Source organism: Tetrao urogallus (assembly GCF_951394365.1).
Source record: "Tetrao urogallus genome assembly, contig: SUPER_29_unloc_2, whole genome shotgun sequence".
NCBI lineage: Eukaryota > Metazoa > Chordata > Aves > Galliformes > Phasianidae > Tetrao > Tetrao urogallus.
In genome coordinates, this window is record NW_027639054.1 from 240,001 (window position 1) to 259,145 (window position 19,145).

The 19,145-nt window shown below is 56.2% G+C and overlaps 1 protein-coding gene across 1 annotated transcript in view; it reads right to left on the bottom strand.

Moving 5' to 3' along the window:
- Positions 1-19,145, bottom strand: part of LOC306956418 (myosin-7) — a gene marked incomplete at both ends in the record, with an annotated part of 54,009 nt that overhangs the window by 5,725 nt on the left and 29,139 nt on the right. The window contains 34 exons of the mRNA XM_079551028.1: positions 202-327; positions 417-620; positions 1,719-2,027; positions 2,119-2,243; positions 2,314-2,479; positions 2,575-2,758; positions 2,840-3,036; positions 5,424-5,542; positions 5,635-5,761; positions 5,850-6,239; positions 7,262-7,352; positions 7,454-7,599; positions 7,676-7,852; positions 8,035-8,277; positions 8,357-8,485; positions 8,611-8,737; positions 8,823-8,959; positions 9,627-9,750; positions 9,837-9,954; positions 10,034-10,121; positions 10,202-10,269; positions 10,373-10,682; positions 10,785-10,955; positions 12,064-12,213; positions 12,288-12,406; positions 12,490-12,628; positions 12,714-12,817; positions 12,898-12,996; positions 14,077-14,140; positions 14,234-14,326; positions 14,407-14,518; positions 14,614-14,641; positions 14,776-14,932; positions 16,497-16,640. Of these exons, the coding sequence (XP_079407154.1) occupies positions 202-327; positions 417-620; positions 1,719-2,027; positions 2,119-2,243; positions 2,314-2,479; positions 2,575-2,758; positions 2,840-3,036; positions 5,424-5,542; positions 5,635-5,761; positions 5,850-6,239; positions 7,262-7,352; positions 7,454-7,599; positions 7,676-7,852; positions 8,035-8,277; positions 8,357-8,485; positions 8,611-8,737; positions 8,823-8,959; positions 9,627-9,750; positions 9,837-9,954; positions 10,034-10,121; positions 10,202-10,269; positions 10,373-10,682; positions 10,785-10,955; positions 12,064-12,213; positions 12,288-12,406; positions 12,490-12,628; positions 12,714-12,817; positions 12,898-12,996; positions 14,077-14,140; positions 14,234-14,326; positions 14,407-14,518; positions 14,614-14,641; positions 14,776-14,932; positions 16,497-16,640 (5,085 nt within the window). The remainder of the gene's footprint in view (positions 1-201; positions 328-416; positions 621-1,718; positions 2,028-2,118; positions 2,244-2,313; positions 2,480-2,574; positions 2,759-2,839; positions 3,037-5,423; positions 5,543-5,634; positions 5,762-5,849; positions 6,240-7,261; positions 7,353-7,453; positions 7,600-7,675; positions 7,853-8,034; positions 8,278-8,356; positions 8,486-8,610; positions 8,738-8,822; positions 8,960-9,626; positions 9,751-9,836; positions 9,955-10,033; positions 10,122-10,201; positions 10,270-10,372; positions 10,683-10,784; positions 10,956-12,063; positions 12,214-12,287; positions 12,407-12,489; positions 12,629-12,713; positions 12,818-12,897; positions 12,997-14,076; positions 14,141-14,233; positions 14,327-14,406; positions 14,519-14,613; positions 14,642-14,775; positions 14,933-16,496; positions 16,641-19,145) is intronic.

Consider the following 19,145-nt stretch of genomic DNA (forward strand, 5'->3'; position numbering starts at 1 on the left):
AGAGATGGGAGAGGTGGAGGAATGGGAGAGATGGGGAGAGGTGGAGAAATGGGAGAGATGGAAGAGGTGGAGGAATGGGAGTCAAGGGACACATCAGAGGGTGGGGAGAGGTGGAGGAACGTGGAATTCCATCTCCTCCACTGGCAGGAGAAGGACTGAGGGCGTCCAACGTCCCCCAGCCGCGTCCACGGCGCCACTCACGTCGGTGATGGCCTTCTTGGCCTTCTCCTCGGCGTTCCGGCACTCCTGGATGGCTTCTTCCACCTCCGTCTGCAGCTGGGAGACGTCGGCCTCCATCTTCTTCTTCTGGTTGATGAGGCTGGTGTTCTGGAAGAGAGGAGCGGAGGGATTTCACCCGCCTCCCTGCGTTGGGATGTTGCAGGAAAGAAGCTGACCCTTCGCCGCGGCGCCCTCACCTGGGAGTGGAGGAGCTGGACTCGTTCGCTGGCCTCGATCAGTTCCTGCTCGGCCAACTTGCGAGCCCGCTCACTCTGCTCCAGCGCCGCGCGCAGCTCCTCCAGCTCCGATTGGAGGAGGTTGTTCCGCCGCTCCACGATGGCGATGTTCTCCTTCAGGTCCTCGTTAGCGCGCACCGCGTCATCCAGCTGTAATTGGGCGTCCTGCCGGGCCACGCGGAGAGGGGTGTGAGTAGGGGGGGGAGCAACTGAGGGGGTAATTTAGGTGACTACGTCATGATTGCACAGAAGCCAGCAATGGCCACCAAGTGATCAACAGTTGGCCACCTGAAGGGTCATGGAATGGACAGCCAATGGGCAAACAATGATCACCAACCGGCCAACCAATGGGCAACAAATCACCAAGGAATGATCAGCAACTGGCCAACCAATGGGCAACCAAAGGCCATGGAATGATCACCACCTGGCCAATCAATGGGCAACAAATTGCCGCCCAATGGACAGCCAATGGCCATGGAATGATCACCAACCAGCCAACCAATGGGCAACCAATGGCCATGGAATGATCAGCATCTGACCAACCAATGGGCAACCAATGGCCGCCCACTGGGTAATCAATGGTGACTCAATGGCTACTGAACAGGCAACCAATGGGCATGGAATTATCACCAACTGGGCAGCCAATGAGCACTCAGTGGTCATGGAATGATCACCAACTAGCCAACCAATGGGCAACCAATGGCCATGGAATGATCACCATCTGGCCAACCAATGGGCAACAAATCACCAAAGAATGATCAGCAACTGGCCAACCAATGGGCAACCAAGGGCCATGGAATGATCACCACATGGCCAACCAATGGGCAACCAATGGCCTTGGGATGATCACCACCTGGCCAACCAATGGGCAACCGATGGCCATGGGATGATCACCACCTGGCCAACCAATGAGCAACCAATAGCCATGGGATGATCACCGTCTGGCCAACCAATGGGCAACAAATCACCACCCAATGGACAGCCAATGGCCATGGAATGATCACCAACCAGCCACCCAATGGGCAACCAATGGCCTTGGGATGATCACCACCTGGCCAACCAACGGGCAACCAATGGTCATGGGATGATCACCATCTGACCAGCCAATGGGCAGCCGATGGCCGCCCAATGGGCACCCAGGAAACCCCCAATTTCCCTCCAGCGCCCTCCTGTCCATTTCCCCCTGGGACCTGAATGCTGACCCAGCAGCCATCTTCAGTCACCCAACAGCCACCCCCCGCCCCCCCGCGGCCCCGCGGGCACCTTGAGGGATCCCTGCAGCGCCTTGACTTGCTTCTGGGCCTCAGCCGCGAGGCGGTTGGCGTGGCTCAGCTGGATCTCCATCTCGTTCAGGTCGCCCTCCATCTTCTTCTTCAGCCTCAGCGCCTCGTTGCGGCTCCGCGTCTCAGCGTCCAGCGATGTCTGCAGCGAGTCCACGACCCTCAGGTGGTTGCGCTTCGCTTGCTCCATCTCCTCCTCCTTCTCTGCCAGCTTGCGCTCGTAGTCTGCCTTCACTTGGTTGAACTCCAACTGGGCCCTCAGGATCTTCCCCTCCTCGTGTTCCAGGGACGCCTGGGGAGGACGTGGAAGCGTTGGTGGCCATGGAGGACGCGCGGAGGATGCATGGGGATGGAGAGAGCTGCATGGATGGAGTTGTGCTCACCTCGGCCTCCTCCAGCGCCGCTTGCAGCTCCAGCTTCTCGGCGTCCAGCTGCTTACGGACCTTCTCCAGCTCATGGATGGTCTTGTGGCTGGCTCCCAGCTGCTCCGTCAGATCCGAGATCTCCTCTGCGGGGGTGAGAAGCCATCAGAGCATGCAGGAGTCGCAGGGTGACGCTGGGGGCGGCCGCGCTCTCACCTTGCAGGTTCTTGTTCTCCCTCTTGAAGGTCTCCAGGTGCTCCAGCGACTCCTCGTAGGCATTCTTCAGCTTGAAGAGCTCAGTGCTGAGGGACCGCGACTCCTTCTGTGACGCCTCCAGCTCCGTCTGCGACTCCTCGAACTTCTGCTTCCACTCCGACAAGATCTGCAGGGGACGCCCCCAGGGCCTTGCTTACAATCTCTTCTCCCACGCAGAAGCTCTCCCACCTCCTCACCCCAAGCGCGTGCTGCTGCTCCCACCTTATCGAAGTTCCTTTGTTTCTTATCCAGAGCGGCAGCCGCGGCGTTGGACCTCTCCAGGTCCGCCATCAGGTCCTCGATCTCGTTCTGCAGCCGGTGCTTGGTCTTCTCCAAGGAGGAGCACTTGGCGTTGACCGCCTCCACCGCCTCCTCTGCTTCCTGCAGCCGCTGCGCCAGCTTCTTCCTGATGGAGGGACGGCGAGGTGCCACTCGTGGCCCCGAAGGACTCCTCCAAGAATCTCCGCGCCCACGGAGGACGACTCACTTGGCCTCCTCCAGCTCCTCGGTGCGTTGGATGGCGTCCGTCTCGTACTTGGTCCTCCACTGGGCCACCTCCGAGTTGGCCTTGGAGAGGGCGCGCTGCAGCTCAGCCTTGGCCTCTGTCTCCTCCTCGTACTGCTCCCTCAGCAGGTCGCAGTCGTGCCGGGCTGATTGCAGGGCGTGGGCCAGCGCATTCTTGGCCTGGGGTGAGGAGAAGGCAGGGCAGCGTCAGCTGGGACAGCTTGAGGTTCTCCAGCCCAACGAGTGCTGGTGATAATTGCCTCAATCCAGCCAGATCTTCTTTAGAGCAACCCATGTCAGCCAACCCAACCCCTCTCAACTCAATCCAAATGATCTCAGCACAACTCAGCCCGCTCCAGCTCAACTCAGCGTAACACAACCCAGCCCAAACCAACCCAAACCAACACAACCCAGCCCAAAACAACTCAATCCCACACAACCCAACCCAAACCAACCCAAACCAACTCAATTCAACCCAACCCAAACCAACCCAAACCAACACAATGCAGCCCAAACCAACTCAATCCAACACAACCCAACAGACCCCAACTCAACTTAATCCAACCCAACTCAACTCAACAACACAACTCAATTCACAGCAACCCAACCCAACCCAAACCTGAATGAACCCAAACCAACTCAATTCAACCCAACTCAACTCAACCCACCGCAACGAAAATCAACCCAACTCAATCCAATCCAATCAAACCCGACTCAATCCAAATAATCTCAACCCACTTCGATTCAACCCAAACCAACTCAATCCCACACAACCCAAACCAACTCAATCCCACGCCGCTCAACAGACCCCAACTTAATCCAACCCAACTCAACCCAACAACACAACTCAATTCAGACCAACCCAAACCAACTCAAAGCAGAATCAACCCAACCCAACCCAACTCAACCCAATCCAACTCAACTCAACCCAACCCAATTAAAATCAACCCAACTCATTCCAATCCAATCAAACTCAATCCAAATAATCTCAACCCACTTCGATTCAACCCAAACCAAATCAATTCAACCCAACCCAAACCAACTCAATTCAGCTCAACCCAAACCAACTCAATCCAACCCAAACCAAACCAACTCAACCCAACACAACCCAAACCAACTCAATCCCACACAACCCAACAGACCCCAACTTAATCCAACCCAACTCAAACCAACAACACAACTCAATTCAGAACAACCCAACCCAAAACAAACCTGAATCAACCCAAACCAACTCAATTCAACCCAACCCAAACCAACTCAATCCCACACAACCCATCATACCCCAACTCAATTTAGTCCAACCCAACTCAATCCAACAACACAACTCAAATCAGACCAACCCAACACAATCCAACTTGACCTGAATCAACTCAACCCAACCCAACCCAATTTAACTCAACCCAACTCAATCCGATCTAACCCAACTCAATCCAAATAATCTCAACCCACTTCGATTCAACCCAAACCAATTCAACCCAACCCAGTGCAGCCCAACTCAACAGAAACCAACTCAGTCCAACTCAACAGAACCCAACTCAACTCAATCCAACTCACCATAACCCAACCTCTCAGTCCAACTCAACCCAGTCTAACTCAACACAACCCAGCACAATTGAACCAACCAACCAACCAACCCAACCCAATCCAATCCAATCCAACACAAACCAACACAAACCAACCCAATCCAACCCAACCCAGCCCAACCCAATCTAATCCAACCCAACCCAACACAACACAACACAACCCAATCCAACACAACCCAACCCAATCCAATCCAAACCAACCCAAACCAACCCAACCCAACCCAACCCAACCCAACCCAATCCAACACAACCCAACCCAATCCAATCCAAACCAACCCAAACCAACCTAACCCAATCCAACCCAATCCAACCTAACCCAATCCAACCCAATCCAACCCAACCCAACCCAGCCCAACCCAATCTAATCCAACCCAAACCAACCCAATCCAACCCAACCCAACCCAACCCAACCCAATCCAACACAACCCAACCCAATCCAATCCAAACCAACCCAAACCAACCTAACCCAATCCAACCCAATCCAACCTAACCCAATCCAACCCAATCCAACCCAAACCAATCCAACACAACACAACCCAACCCAACCCAACACAACACAACCCAAACCAACACAACCCAACCCAACCCAACCCAACCCAACCCAAACCAACCCAACCCAATCCAATCCAACACAACACAACACAACACAACACAACCCAATCCAACCCAAACCAATCCAACACAACACAACCCAACACAACACAACACAACCCAAACCAACACAACCCAATCCAACCCAACACAACCCAATCCAATCCAACCCAACCCAATCCAACTCAACACAACACAATCCAACCCAATCCAATCCAATCCAACCCAATCCAAATGAACCCAACTCAACCAAACACAACTCAATCCTAGCAAATCCAACACAACCCAACCCAAACTCCATGACTACAGCCAATCTCCCTGAGTTCCTCCATCTCCCTCCTGCCCTTGCGTTGCCTCACCCCCAAGCCCCCAGGCCTCCAAAGCCTTTCACACCTTGGCTTCCTCCTCCAACTGCCTTTTCAGGTCCTCCAGCTGCTGGGTGTAGGTGAGTTTCCCACGCATTAGCTGGTTGATGAAGGCTTCCTTCTCCTCCAGCTGCCTTGAGAGCTCACCTATGGGGCACGAATTGGGGCAGTCATTCCTGGGGGACCCCTCCACAACCCCCCCATGGTCCCAGATGGGGCAGAGGGAGCGAAGAGCTCACCATTCTCTGTCTGGAGCTTGGCTCGCTGGGTGCTGAGGTCCGCAACCATGCGTTGGGCCTCCTCCGATTTGCTGCGGTGCTCGTTCATCTGGTCCTCTGTGGTGCGGCACATCTTCTCCAGGTTGGCCTGGAGGAAGAAAGGGAAGGGAGGTGCGAGGGAATACCAGGAGACCGGAGGGGGAGCCGTCCCACCTGGCGTCCCCCCGATCTCCTACCTTGGCCTTGATGAGCTGCTCCATGTTGGAGCTGACGTCATCCAGCTCCAGCTTCAGCTCGCTCTTCTCCTTCTCCAGCTTCTGCTTGACGCGCTGCAGGTTGTCCAGCTGCTCGCCCAGCTCAGCCACGCTGTCGGCGTGCTTCTTGCGCAGCGCAGCGGCCGTGGCCTCATGCTGCAGCGTCGCCTCCTCCAGATCGCGCCGCAGCTTCTGGAATTCAGCCTCCCTCTTCTTGTTGAGCTCGAGCTGCACCGAAGTGGCTCCACCCGCCTCCTCCAGCCGCTCGCTGATCTCCTCCAGCTCCCGCGACAGATCCGAGCGCAGCTTCTCCACTTTGGCCCGGCCCGTCCGCTCCGCCTCCAGCTCCTCCTCCAGCTCCTCGATTCGTGCCTGCGGTCCAGGGACTCCATTTGACTCAATCCAACCAACGGGGGGATCTCCTGCCCAACCCACCGCCACTCACAACCCATTGGAGACCCTTCAGCACGTAACTGAACTTAACCCAACCCAACCCAACCCAACCCAGCTCAACTCACACCAACCCGATCCAGCGTAACCCAACTCACACACTGGAGACACTTTGATCCAACTTCACCCAACTTAACCCAACTGCTCGCAATCCATTGGAGACCCTTCAACCCAACTTAACCCAAACCAATCCAAATGAACCCACCCCAACTTAGCCCAGCTTAACCCAACACCTCACACCCCACTGGAGACCCTTCAACCCAACCCAACTTATCCCAACCCAGCACCACACAACAACTCAAAACCCATTGGAGACCTTTCAACCCAACCCTACTTAACTCATCTTAACTCAACTTAATCCAACCCAACCCAACTTAACCCAACAACTCACAGACCCTTAAATCCAAATTAACCTAACCCAACCCAACTTAACCCAACCCAACTCAACCCAACCCAACTTAACCCAACCCAACTCAACCCAACCCAACTCAACCCAACCCAACTTAATCCAACCCAATCCAACTTAACCCAACTACTCAAAATACACTGGAGATCTTTCAATCCAACTTAATCCAACCCAGTTCAGTTTCACTCGATCCAAATGAACCCACCCCAGCTTAACCCAGATAAACCCAACTTAACCCAACAGCTCGCAACCCATTGGAGACCCTTCGACCCAACTTCACCCAACCCAAAAAAAACTGGAGACGCTTTTAAACCAGTTCAGCTCAACCCAACAGGTCAGAGACCCCTCCCCCCCTCCTGCCCAATTGCAGTGGAGATCCTTCAATCCAACCCAACCAGCTGAGGATTCTTCCACCCAACCCAACTCAACCCCACACTCTTCCACCCAACCCAATCCGACTGTAGACTCTTCCACCTCACCCTGCTCCACCAACCCAACCAACTGGGGCCTCATCAGCTCCTTTCCACCCCAGCCTCACCTGCAGCTCTTTGAGCTTCTTCTGAAGTTGGCCAGCAATTGCTTGTTCATCCTCAATTCGAGCATTGAGTGCGTTGAGCTCAAAGTCTTTCCTGGAGAAGGAGAAACGCCCGTTGTCAGCCCCACTTCGCAGAGCAGAGCAAGTTTAGGGCAAGGGAAAAGGGGATGGCAGAAGCGGAGGGCAGGCCCCTACTTTTTCAGCCTCTCCTCCAGCTGCTGCTTGTCATTCTCCAGGTCCATGATGCTCTCCTGGGCCAGCTTCAAATCCCCCTCCAGCTTTCTCTTGGCTCTTTCCAGGTCCATCCGGATCTTCTTCTCCTGCTCCAGCGAGCTCTCAAGCTGAAAACAAGACAGAGACCTCCAGCAACTCCCAAGAAGAATCTTTTCCAACCAGCACGTGAGAAACAGGACTCACGTCATCCACTTGCTGCTCCAGCTTCACTTTGGCCTTCGTCAAGGTGTTGACCTTGTCCTCCTCAGCCTGCAGGTCATCCAGCGTTTGCTGGTGAGACTCCTGAAGGGCCTTTTTCTCCTTGGTCAACTTGACAATGGTCTCATCCAGCCCGGCCATCTCCTCTGTGAGATTCTTGACCTGCGTGGGGGAGAAGCGCCAGGCCTCCGTCTCAGTCAGCAAGAGGCCCTTCTGCCCCACACTCAGCCTGGAGAGAAGCCGGGAGATGTGGGAGAACGCAGACCGACGACTCTTGGTTCTTCTCAACCCAACCCAACCCAACCCAACCCAACCACCCGTGGGTCTTCTCAACCACCCCCCACCTTGTTCTCGGTGGCGTGTTTCTCCTTCTCCACTTTGGCCAGCGACAGCTCCAGGTCGTCGATGTCCTTCTTGAGCTCCGAACACTCGTCCTCCAGCTTCCTCTTCTTGGCTGTCAGCTCGGCGTTCATCTCCTCCTCTTCCTCCAACCTCTCCAACATCTCCTTCGCCTTGGCCTCCAGCTGGATCTTGTTCTTGATCAGCTGATCGCAGCGCTCCTCAGCATCAGCAAGATTGTCTTGCTCCTACGGAGGGGCACAAATCGGCAGCGGTGGGAAGGAAGGGAGCAGGAAGCAGCCGGGCTGGGAAGCGGCCATGGCGTACAGCCTGCACTTGCAGCTGGAGGTCGTTCTTCTCCTGCAGCATGGACACCATCTTCTCCTCCAGCTCCTTCCGACGCGCCTCTGACTTCTCCAGGGCCTCCTTCAGGCGCCCAAATTCCTCCTTCATCGTCTGCATCGTAGGAGGGTAGCAGACGGACGCCATCAGATGCCATCACCAAACAGTTCCTGCGCCCAGCAGCCCTTCCCCCCCACACATTTTGGCCCTTGCCCCCTTCGCTTCCCCCGTCCTCCCACCTGCATCTCCTTCTCAGTCTCAGCACTCTTCAGCAAGGGCTTGATCTTAAAGTAGAGCTTCATCCAGGGCCAGTTCTTCACCCCCATGAAAGCACGGATGTTCCACTGGATGACCAGCAGCGAGTCCCTGCGTGGAGCGCCAACGTGGAGCGAGCTTGAAACTCAGACCCTGACCCACAGCTGCCCCACTGAGCACCGCCAGCGGAACCCACCGGCGCTCCAAGATCTTTTTGAACTCCTGCCGGGAGAGGAAGCCACGAACTTGGGCCTGCAGGCGGGTCATGATGCGAGCCAGGCGCTCGTCGCGCATCTCCTCCAGCAGCCCCAGCAGCCCAGCCTTAAAGAAAACCTTGGTGGGGGGAAGAAGAGCGGTGAGATGGGGTGGAATGGGAGGGAGGGGAGGGGAGGGGAGGAAGGAAGGAAGGGGGGAAAATTGGGTTGGGTGGAAGGGTTAAAGTTGGTTTGGATTGAAGGGTCAGCGGCTGGGTTGGATGGAAGAGTCGGAGTTGGAGGAGTGGATGGAGGAGAGAAGGCTGGGGGGGTGGAAGGGGTGAAGGTTGGGATTGGATGGGAGGGAGGAAGGTTGGGATTGGATGGAAGGGTTGAAGGTTGGGATTGGATGGAAGGGAGGAAGGTTGAGATTGGATGGAAGGGTTGAAGGTTGGGATTGGATGGAAGGATTGAAGGTTGGGATTGGATGGAAGGGTTGAAGGTTGGGATTGGATGGAAGGGAGGAAGGTTGAGATTGGATGGAAGGGTTGAAGGTTGGGATTGGATGGAAGGGAGGAAGGTTGGGATTGGATGGAAGGGTTGAAGGTTGGGATTGGATTGAAGGGTTGAAACTTGGTTTTGATTGGAGCGAAGGGTCAATGGATGGGTTGGGTGGAAGGCTCAGATGTTGGGTTGGGCTGCATGGAATGGTTGAATGCTGGGTGACCTGGTGGATTATGGTGCAGGACCACAAGCAGCCACAGCGATGGGGGCACCGTGGGGAGCCAAGACCTGGCAGCCCTCACCTTGGTGTGCCCAAATTTGTACTGGTTGTGGTCAATATCGAGGGACCCCAGGAGTTTCTCGGCGCCCTTGCGGCTGTCGATGAACTGCCCCTCAGGGATGGCTGTGGGGTTCAGGATGCGATACCTGGGAAAGAGCGGGAGGAACCGACCTCAAAATGAGCACCGCGTTGGTTCTGGTCCCACCTTCGGGCCCCCACCGGCCACCCTCACCTCTGACGGAAGTCCCCGTAGAGGATGCGGTTGGGGAAACCCTTGCGGCAGATGCGGATGCCCTCCAGCACCCCATTGCAGCGGAGCTGGTGCATCACCAGCGGGTTGTCCATCACACCTGGTTGCGGAAATGGGGGACCGTTGGCAGCCGTTTGCGGGGCCCTGTCTGACCCCGCTAAATCGTTCTGTAGGCTTACCGGGAGACTTGGTCTCGTTGGGAATGATGCAGCGGACGAAATGGGGGTGGGTAGAACGGAGGTTGGTCATCAGCTTGTTGAGATTCTCCTGGAGGAGATGAGAGATGCAAGGGAGTGAGATCTACCGAGGCCCCCCTCCCCGTGTCTGATGGATCCCACCGTCCTCACCCGGTGCAGGGCTGAGACGGTCTGGAAGGAGGAACCTTTCTTCTTGGCTCCTTTCCCCTTCTCCACAGCTGTCGGATGAGAAAAAAAAAAAACACAAAAAATAAACGGATGGGATCCGTCAGGGTTTGGATCGTGGTTCTCCGCTCCGCGCAAGTCAACAGCGCTGCTTACGCGCGTCGGCTCCAGCATAGTTGGCAAAAAGATTGGCAAGGAGCTTCAAGGCTGACTTCTGGTAGAGCCCCACCACCGTCTCGTTGAGGGGGTCCTTGTTCTTCTGCAGCCAGCCGATGATGTTGTAGTCCACCGTGCCCGCGTAGTGCACGAGGGCAAAGTGAGCTTCCGGCTTGCCCTTGATGTTGCGGGGTTTCCCGAAATTGGCCGATTTCCCCAAGTGGTTGTCAAAGAGTTTGGCCTTGAAAGTCATGTCCGTGGCCTTGGGGAACATGCACTCCTCCTCCAAGATGGACATGATCCCCATTGGCTGCGGAGGACAAGATGTGGTTGGACAAAGCTCCTGTTGACCCCTTCTGGGGTCCCCCCCGTGCGGGCGAGCGTCCCCAAATCACTGCAGGGGAGGAGGCACCTTCTCGATGAGGTCGATGCAGGCCTGGAGGTCCATGCCGAAGTCGATGAACTCCCACTCGATGCCCTCCTTCTTGTACTCCTCCTGCTCCAGCACGAACATGTGGTGGTTGAAGAACTGCTGCAGCTTCTCGTTGGTGAAGTTGATGCAGAGCTGCTCGAAGCTGTTGAACTGCGGAGAGGAGAGCGAGACGGCCAGCTCAGCACGATGCCCCGCAGGGTCACTGGGCTGAGCCAGGGGGATCTGTGGGTTTGACAGGGCACCCCATGGGTCGGAGAGGTCAGCTCAGCCCTCAGCAGGGTCTGCACGGTGCAAAACGGGGTTTATAGGGTCAGCCGGAAACCCGGTGGGGTCAACAAGGCCCTCAATGGGATCAGTGGGATGAACGAGGTCAACTGGGGGCGCGGTGCGATCAATGGGATGCCCAGCAAAAGAGGTGAGGTCAAGTGGGGACCCAGTGGGGTCAGTGGGGTGTGCAGTGGGATGAACGTGGTCAAGGATGGAGCCAGTGGGGTCAGTGTGATGCCCAGTGGGATGAACGAGGTCAACTGGGGACCCAGTGGGGTCAACTGGAGAACCAAGGTCAACTGGAAGCTCAGTGGGGTCAGTGTGATGTGCAGTGGGGTGAACGAGGTCAAGTGGGGACCCAGTGGGGTCAGTGGGATGCCCAGTGGAAGAGGTGAGGTCAACTGGGGACTCAGTGGGGCTAGCTGATGAAACAAGGTCAACTGGAAGCTCAGTGGGGTTAATGGGAAGTGCAGTGGGAGAGGTGAGGTCAAGTGGGGACCCAGTGGGGTCCACCGGTGAACCAAGGTCAACTGGAAGCTCAGTGGGGTTAATGGGATGCTCAGTGGGATGAACGAGGTCAAGTGTGGACCCAGTGGGGTCAATGGGATGTGAAGTGGGAAGAATGAGGCCAAGTATGGAGCCAGTGGGGTCAGTGTGATGTCCAGTGGGATGAACGAGGTCAAGTGTGGACCCAGTGGGGTCAACTGATGAAACAAGGTCAAGTGGAAGCTCAGTGGGGTCAGTGTGATGTGCAGTGGGATGAACGAGGCCAACTGGGGACCCAGTGGGGTCAGTGGGGTGTTCAGAGGGAGCAGTGAGATCAACTGTGGGGTCAACAGAGCGTTGAACGGGGTCACTGAAGTCACCCGAACGCCCTATGGAGTCAAAGTGGGTCAACAAGACCTGCTGTGGGCTCGACCCATGGCTCCGTCACGTCCCCCCGGTGGCTCAGCCCCACAGCACCCCCCACCCCCTCCCCCCAGATGCTCACATCGAAGATCTCGAAGCCAGCGATGTCCAGGACGCCGATGAAGTATTGGCGAGGCTGCTTGGTCTCCAGTGAGTTGTTGATCCTGGTCACCATCCAGTTGAACATCTTCTCGTAGACGGCCTTGGCCAGGGCCCCGACGGCGTAGATGACCTGCAGGAGGGACCGCGGTGACACTGGGGCTCAAAAAGGGGGACGGGCGGATGAAGGGCGGCGCGCCGCATTACCTGCTGGACGTTCTGCCCCTTGGTGACGTATTCGTTGCCCACCTTCACCCGGGGGTGGCACAGCCCCTTCAGGAGGTCGGCCGAGTTCAGCCCCATCAGGTAAGCCGACTTGTCCGCCTCTGGGGACGCAGAAGATGGGAGGTGAGGGTGGGAAGCCGGGGGGGGGTTCTCCCGTTTCTTCCGCTGCCGAAACGGAGCCGACCTTCAGTGCCGTCCGGCTCCGCCTGCTCCTCGCGTTGCTTCTGCTTGAATTTCATGTTGCCGAAGTGCATGATGGCTCCCGTCAGCTTGTAGATGGAGTTCTTCTCCTCCGGGGTGAAGCCCAGCACGTCGAAAGCGCTCTGAGGGGAGAAATGGGGAAAATTTGGGGTCGGGGGTCTCGTCCTGGCAGCTCCCCGCCGCGCCACCCGCATTCCTGCGGCTCACGTCGGTGGCCAGCAGCTCCTCTCCGTCATCGATGGACGGCACCGTGGTCTCTCCTTGGGAGATGAAGGCGTAGTCGTAGGGGTTGTTGGTCACCAGCATCATGTCTGCGGGGAGACGGCGGGGTTGGAAGGGCCGCCCAAGGATTTGGGGCGTCCGTCCGGCTGAAGGGTGGGCAGGAGCTCACCCAGAAGCTCGGGCTTCTTGTTGGAGAGGATCTGGTAGAAGATGTGGTAATTCCTCTCGGCTTTCAGCTGGAAGATGACCCGCGACTTCTCCAGGAGGTCTGGGGAGGAGGGAGAGGAGGTTGTGGGGTGGGTGGGAGGGAGGGGGAAGTGGGGGAGAAGGTGGGGGATGGGTGGGTGGGTGGGGGAGGAGATCAGTGGGGGGTAAAGCGGGTGAGGGAGGAGACGGGTGGGGAGAAAATGGATGGGGCAGAAAATGGGTGGGGGAGGGGATGGATGGGAGGGAAGGTGGGTGGGGAAAAGATGGGTGGGTGGGGGAGGAGATGGGTGGGGAGAAGATGGATGGGGGAGAACATGGAGAGAAGATGGGTGGGGAGAAGATGGGTGGGTAGGGGAGGAGATGGATGGAGAGATGGATGGAGAGATGGATGGGGGAGATGATGGGTGGGGAGAAGGTGTGTGGGAAGAAGATGGGTGGATGGGGGAGAGGATGGGTGAAGAGAAGATGGGTTGGTGGGTGGGAGAGAAGATTGGTGGAGAGAAGACGGATGGGGGAGAAGATGGGTGGGGGAGAAGATGGGTGAGTGAGGGAGGAGATGGGTTGGTGGGAGAGAAGGTGGGTGGGGAGAAGATGAGTTGGTGGGTGGGAGAGAAGATGGATGAGTGAGGGAGGAGATGGGTGGGGAGAGAAGATGGGTGAGATCATGGGTGGGCGGGGGAGGAGATGGGTTGGTAGGGGAGAAGATGGATGGGGGAGAAGATGGGTGGGGAGAAGATGGGTGGATGGGGGAGGAGGTGGGTGAGAGAGAAGAAGATGGGTGAGAAGATGGGTGGGAGAGGAGGTGGATGGGGAGAAAATGGGTGGGTAGAGGAGAAGATGGGTTGGTGGGGGAGGAGATGGGTGGGAGAGAAGGTGGGTGGGGAGAAGATGGAGAGAAGATGGGTGGGTGGGGGAGGAGATGTGTGGGGAGAAGATGGGTGGGGAGAAGGTGAGTGGGGCAGAAAATGGGTGGGGGAGGGGATGGATGGGAGAGAAGATGGGTGGGGAGAAAATGGGTGGGGGAGGAGATGGGTGGATGGGGGTGAAGATGGAGAGAAGATGGGTGGGTGGGGGAGGAGATGGGCAGAGGGGGTCGTCGCCGTGTCTCATGCGCCCAGGCTGCATCCCCAGCCCCGCTCACAGGTCTCGATGTCAGCCGACGCCAACTTCCCGGTGGCCCCGAAGTGGATGCGGATGAATTTGCCCTGCAAGGACCCCGACGTCAGGTTGTGGGGTGACCCCCACCCCTGTTTCCCCCCCCACCCCCCCCCCCCCCACCCGACGTTCCCAGCGCTCACAAATCGAGACGAGTTGTCGTTGCGGACGGTCTTGGCGTTGCCGAAAGCCTCCAGGGCAGGGTTGGCCTGGATGATTTGATCCTCCAGGGTCCCCTGGGAAGGGGCCGATGGGAGTCAAAACGGGCGGACAGACGAACGGACAGAAACCCGGAACGTCCCCTCCTTGTCCTCACCTTCCCCGGTGTCCCCGTCTCCTTCTTGCCGCGGTCGCCGATGGCAGCGATGACGGCGAAGTATTGGATGACCCGCTTGGTGTTAACGGTTTTCCCCGCCCCGGATTCTCCGCTGGGGGGTGGGGGTGGTGATGAGAACGAATTTTGGGGGGGGGGGGGGTGCGGATTGGGGGGGGGGTCAGCCTCCACACGTGGGGTCGAACTCACGTGATGAGGATGGACTGGTTCTCCCGATCTGGTGGGATGAGAAGAGCGACGTCAGGCCCCGCAGCTCCACCTCCCACCCCGCAAACCACGCCGGCACCCCCAAAAAAAGGGGATGGGGGGGAAGTTATGGGGCTGAGGACGGCCCAGGGGGGAGCTCCCTACCCGTCAGCATATTCTGGTAGGCGTTATCCGAGATGGAGAAGATGTGAGGAGGAGCTTCGCTCCGCTTCTTGCCCCGGTAGGCGGCCACCACCTCAGCGTTGTAGACCGGCAGCCACTTGTAGGGGTTGACGGTAACGCAGAAGAGACCCGAGTAGGTCTGGGGGGGGAGATGGGGGTCACCAGGTGACATCCCTGGTTCTGGATGCACCAATGGGTCCGGAGCTCTCGGTCCTACTGGGACATCCTGGTTCTAGGTGCACCAATGGGCCTGGAGCTCCCAGTCCTGGGCATTCCTAGAGGAACGTCCCCGGTTCTAGGTGGCCCAATGGGTCCAGAGCTCTCAGTCCTACTGGGACATCCTGGTTCCAGGTGGCCCAATGAGTTTGGAGCTCTCAGCCCTAGGCATTCCTAGCAGAACATCCCTGGTTCTAGGTGGCCCAATGGGTCCGGAGCTCTCTGTCCTACTGGGACATCCTGGTTCTAGGTGCACCAATGGGTCTGGAGCTCTCAGCCCTAGGCAGGAATGTCCACGGTTCTAGGTGGCCCAATGAGCCTGGAGCTCTTGGTTCCAGGCATTCCATGTGGGACATCCTGGTTCTAGGTGCACCAATGGGTCTGGAGCTCTTGGTTCTAGGTGTTCCATGTGGGACATCATGGTTCCAGGTGGCCCAGTGGGTTCAAGGCTCTCAGTCCTACTGGGAAATCCTGGTTCTAGGTGACCCAATGGGTCTGGAGTTCTTGTTCCTACTGGGACACCCTGGTTCCAGGTGCACCAATGAGTTTGGAGCTCTCAGCCCTAGGCATTTCTACCGGAACATCTGTGGTTCTAGGTGGCCCAATGGGTTCAGAGCTCTCGGTCCTACAGGGAAATCCCCATTTCAGTGGCCCAATGGGCCTGGAGCTCTTGGTTCCAGGTGTTCCATGTGGGACATCTTGGTTCCAGGTGGCCCAGCGGGTTCAAGGCTCCCAGTCCTACTGGGGAATCTTGGTTCTAGGTGGAACAACGGGCCCAGAGCTCTCAGTCTTAGTGAGGCATCCAGGTTCCATGTGGCCCAATGCGTCTGGAGTTACCTGAGGTGTTCCAAGTGGGACATCCTGGTTCTAGGTGTTCCAAAGATGTCTGAACATAACTGACATCCCAGTTCTAGGTAACCCAAAGGATCTGATATGGGATGTCCCATCTCCTCGTGGCCCAAAGGGTCTTCAAATCTTGATTCTGGGTGTCTCAGGGGGTCCAAAGATGGGGCAACCCACTTCTAGGAGGCCCAAAAGGTCCTGAGATGTTGGTTCTAGGTATCTCAAGGAGCCTGGTCACCCCAGTTCTAGGTGTCTCACAGGGTCTGGATGTGGGATGTGGGTCACCCCAGTTCTAGGTGTCTCAAGACATCTGGACGTGGGATGTGGGTCACCCCAGCTCTAGTTGTCTCAAGGGGTCTGGACGTGGGCTGTCATGGTTCTAGGTGTCCCAAAAGATCTTGAGATGGAATTGCCTCGGTTCTAGGTGGTCTAAGAGGACTGGAGACGGGCCGTCCCAGTTCTAGGTGACCCAAGAGCTCTGGAAGGCTACTGCAACATCCGAGCTGCCCCGAACTCTCCGGGAATGTGGGAACCATTCAGATTGTCACCAAGAAGCCACCCTATAGGTTGTAGGGTCACCTTATGGGTCGTGGGGTCGCCCTATGGGTCATGGGGTCAGCCCAGGGGCTGCTGGGAAGACTCACGTAGATCATCCAGGAGGCGTAGCGCTCCTTGAGGTTGTAGAGGACGGCGGGCTCATGGAGGAACGTCAGCATGGCCATGTCCTCAATGCGGTCGAATTTCGGGGGGTTCTGCTGCATGATTTGGTCCTCCCGCACCGTCACCGTCTGCATGGGAAGGAAGGGAGGCTGTGGGGTGGCGGTAGGGAGGCCGTGGGGCAGCAATGGGGTCGGGGTGCCCTGTGGGTTGTGGGAGAAAAGACCTGGGGGGGGTTCTAGGTGTCCCATGGGTGATGGAGGAGGTGCTTGGGGTTCTAGATGCCCTGTAGGATTTTTGAGAAGGTATTTAGGGTTCTAGGTGTCCCATGGGATTTTGGAGGAGGTATTTTGGGGTTCTAGGTGTCCCATGGGTGATGGAGGAGGTGCTTGGGGTTCTAGGTGCCCTGTAGGATTTTTGAGAAGGTATTTAGGGTTCTAGGTGTCCCATGGGATTTTGGAGGAGGTATTTTGGGGTTCTAGGTGTCCCATGGGTGATGGAGGAGGTGTTTGGGGTCTGGATTTCCCATGAGTTGTGGAGAAGGCATTTGGGGTTCTAAGTGTCCCATGGGATTTTGGAGGAGGTATTTTAGGGGTTCTAGGTGTCCCATGGGTGATAGAGGAGGTGTTTGGGGTTCTAGGTGTCCCATAGGATTTTGGAGGAGGTATTTTTGGGGATTCCAGGTGTCCTATGGGTGATAGGGGAAGTATTTGGGTTCTAGGTGTCCCATGGGTGATGGAGGTGGTGTTTGGGGTCTGGATATCCCATGAGATTATGGAGAAGGCATTTGGGGTTCTAGGTGTCCCATAGGATTTTGGAGGAGGTATTTTAGGGGTTCTAGGTGTCCCATAGGTGATAGGGGAAGTATTTGAGTTCTAGGTGTCCCATGGGTGATGGAGGAGGTGCTTGGGGTTCCAGATGCCCTATAGGATTTTGGAGGAAGTATTTTGGGGCTTCCGGGTGGACCAAAAGCGATGGGATGGGCATTTAGGCCCCAAATATCCGATGGGATTTTGGAGAAGGCATTGGGACACCTAGAACCCCAAAAGGTGATGGGAGAAGGTTTTCGGGGTCCAGGTATCGTATGGGATTTCGGAGGAGGTATTTTGGGGGGTTCCAGGTGTCCCAAAGGGGACGGAAGAGACTTTTGGGGGCCATTTGGGGCTTTTTTAGGGGCAGGACTGACTGCAGACATTTCGAGGGCGATTTTGATCGTTTCAAGCCGGATTTTGGCCATTTTGGGGTCAGATTTGGGCCACTTTTTGCTCTTTTGGGGCTGATTTGGGCCATTTCAGGACCCATTAGGGCCAATTCGGACCGTTTGGGGCTGATCAGGGCCAATTTTGCCCATTTCAAGGCTGATTTGAGCCAATTGTGACCATTTTTGAGCTGCCATGGACCATGTTTGACCATTTTGTGCTAATTGTGGCCGTTTTGGAGCTGATAAAAGCCAACTGTGTCCATTTGGGGCAGATTTGGGCCATTTGGGGGCTGATTTGGGTCCATTTTGTCCATTTTGGGGCTGATTTGGTCCAATTCTGACCGTTTTGGGGCTGAGATGGGACAATGGAGGGGCTGATTTGGGCCAATTTGGGCCATTTTGGAGCTGATAAATGCCAATTTTGGCCATTTTGGGAGCAACCTGGGGCATCATGGGGCGGAATGGGGCCAACTTTGATCATTGGGGAGCGGATTTGGACCATTTTGGGGCGGAATTGGGCCAATTCTGACCGTTTTGGGGCTGACAAGTCCCAATTCTGATCATTTTGAGGCGGATTTGGGCCATTTGGGGGCTCATCAGCACCAATCCTGATGATATGGGGGCTGATCTGGGCCATTTTGGGGCAGTTCAGTCCCAATTCTGACCATTTGGGGGCCAATTAGTGCCATTTGGGGGCTGACAAGTGCCCATTGTGACCATGTTGGGGTGGATTGGGGCCATCTTGGGCTTGACATGAGCTCATTCTGACCACCTGGGGGCTGATTTTGTCCCATTCTGACCATTTGGGGGCAGCTCAGTCCCAATTCTGACCATTTTAGGATGGATTTGATCCATTTTAGGGCCGTTCAGTCCCAATTCTGACCATTTGGGTGCGGATTTGGGCCATTTGATGCTGATAGAGTCCAATTTTAACCATTTTGGGACTAATGGGACATTTTGGGACCCTTTAGGACAATTTTAACAAATTTTGGGACTAATTTGGTCCAATTCTGCCCATTCTGGGGGATATTTGATCCATTTTGGTGCTGTCAGGTCCAAATTCTGACCTTTTTGGGGTGAATTTGCTCCAATTCTGACCATTTGGGTGGGGATTTGGGCACTTTGGGGCTGATGAGTCCCAATTCTGACCATTTTGAGGCGGATTTGCTTCAATTCTGACCATTCTGGGGCCGTTCAGTCCCAATTCTGACCATTTTGGAGCTGATTTGGTCCAATTCTGACCACTTGGGATCAGATCCGTCCCATTTTCTACTACCAATCCCAATCCTGACCATTTTAGGATTTGATTTGATCCTTTTTGGGGCTGTGAAGTCCCAATTCTGACCATTTTGGGGAGAATTTGCTCCAATTCTGACCATTTTGTGGCTGGTTTTGGCCACTTTGAGGCTGTTCAGTCCCAATTCCGACCTTTTTG